Source organism: Volvox carteri, assembly GCF_000143455.1.
Source record: "Volvox carteri f. nagariensis unplaced genomic scaffold VOLCAscaffold_310, whole genome shotgun sequence".
NCBI lineage: Eukaryota > Viridiplantae > Chlorophyta > Chlorophyceae > Chlamydomonadales > Volvocaceae > Volvox > Volvox carteri.
In genome coordinates, this window is record NW_003307842.1 from 7,012 (window position 1) to 8,804 (window position 1,793).

Genomic DNA, 1,793 nt, shown 5'->3' on the forward strand with positions numbered 1-1,793 from the left:
ACCGTCGAGGTATATTGCGCGCTTGATTTGCTATGAGCCGGTAATAGACACATCACACGCTGACTTGTCCACACACACACACGCCCTCCCCACTTGTTTCTCACTGTATGTCCGCATGAACCTGGTCCTGCAATCAACATGATGGTCCTGCTGCTGCTGCTACTGCCGGAGTTGAGTACCTTCAAGAGCTGCGATTACTGGCGGGTGCCTGAGGCAAATTTCTTGCGAATCTGTGTATGGCAAGGAGCAGAGGTGCGGTTAGGCCAGAGGTGAAGCCAGTGCGGCGGCGGTGGTCGTGGAACTGGTGGCGGTGGATGGCGCGATGGACATGGATAGGGTGTCTATATTTTAGATTCGGCCCCGGTGACCTATTTCCATGTGGGTTCGAGCCCCACCGTGATCGAGGCTACAGCCGAGCTCGCGGCTAAAGCTTCACCTTGTCAACACCTCTCTATTTTCTCGTTTTTATCCAATAGATATGTCTAGCAGAAGATAAGGAGAAACTGCAGTAGCAGCAAAGTGCGGTTGTCCGATACGCGCTGGATGAGAAGCGGCGCCAGTAAGCGCCACATCCAGGCCGCGTGCCGTTGGTGTGTAAGTATTTCAACAGTTCGTAGCGCCCGCGTGCGCTTTGGTCGTCAAGCCCTGCACCCGCGTCGGCTCCCTTGTTGTGTGCACTTCGGTATCTTACCGTTACATTGCCACCATTTATCTATGACGCGGCAATTGTCATTTTATTTTTTTGAAAATTCGGACTGGAAAATTCACCGGCAAAATTGAAAATAAACACAGGAAGGCAGGATCTGCCAGGTAGCGGCTGCAGGGTGAAGATATGACCCCCCTGTCCCACACATCATACATACACTCTCTTGTACTTGGATGTGTCGGATCGTCTGTCTTGCAGCCACCCTGTGGACCACTATCAGGCTACCGCAGCTCGGTCGGCATCATGAAGGCAGCTGCTGATTACATATTGTCACTTGGTGTTGGGATGACAGCAGAGTGATGGAGCTGATCTTGAACTTGTTGGAGCAAGGGATGGATGGCAACAAGTGATAGGGAACGGAAATGTGGCGGGAAGGGGCTAATGGGCGAGGGTGAACGGGAGGGATATAGGGTGATAGGGAGCTGGGCGGTGCACGATCTCGCTGCTCACAGCAGTGCTGGGTGACAATGATGGTGCATCGATGGATGACCTCGAAAGAAGAAGCTACGGATGGCTTAGCCCTGTCAAAGGAAAGCTCCCCATGATAGTTCCATGGCGCCCTTGTTCGGGCCGCAGTTCCTTTTGTAAGCAAACGTGACTTAAAGCACCTTAGATACTCAAGAAGAACTTCAAGAACCATAACGCTGTATCAATAGCTCTTGGCACTTCCGCCATGGGCAGATTACGTCAATCGCCCGCTATGCCACACAAGCAAAAATGAAGCAACGGCCTTCATGATAACTTGACCTGTTGTTTGCAAGGGCTTGCACTTAGGGATCTTGCTTCCGGGGAGGACGTAACCAGGTGCAGAGGAACGGAGGTGAACGTGATAATGCAGTGACATACAGCTATAATATAAAAGTTAAATAGGCTAACTGTCGACAAAGTGAGTTCGCCGAACTGCACCTTACCAACACACTTGGATTTGCAGCTGTTGCGCCGTACAATTTAGCTGGCCTCTGACAAAAGGCACCTCCCATAGCACTTCCAGCTCCATTAGCAAATGTGCACAACGTCCGATATTTGATCACAGGCTTTCACCCAACGTTTGAGCCCTTCTTTTCGGCCTGTTCCAGCTCTGGTGCGT

At 51.5% G+C, this 1,793-nt stretch overlaps 1 protein-coding gene across 1 annotated transcript in view; it reads left to right on the plus strand.

The window, feature by feature from the left end:
• VOLCADRAFT_101043 (uncharacterized protein) overlaps positions 1 to 512 on the plus strand; it is a gene marked incomplete at both ends in the record, with an annotated part of 1,530 nt that extends 1,018 nt beyond the window's left edge. Inside the window, 2 exons of the mRNA XM_002959508.1 lie at positions 172 to 252; positions 477 to 512. Coding sequence (XP_002959554.1) covers positions 172 to 252; positions 477 to 512 — 117 coding nt within the window. The remainder of the gene's footprint in view (positions 1 to 171; positions 253 to 476) is intronic.
• Positions 513 to 1,793: the final 1,281 nt, after the last annotated feature.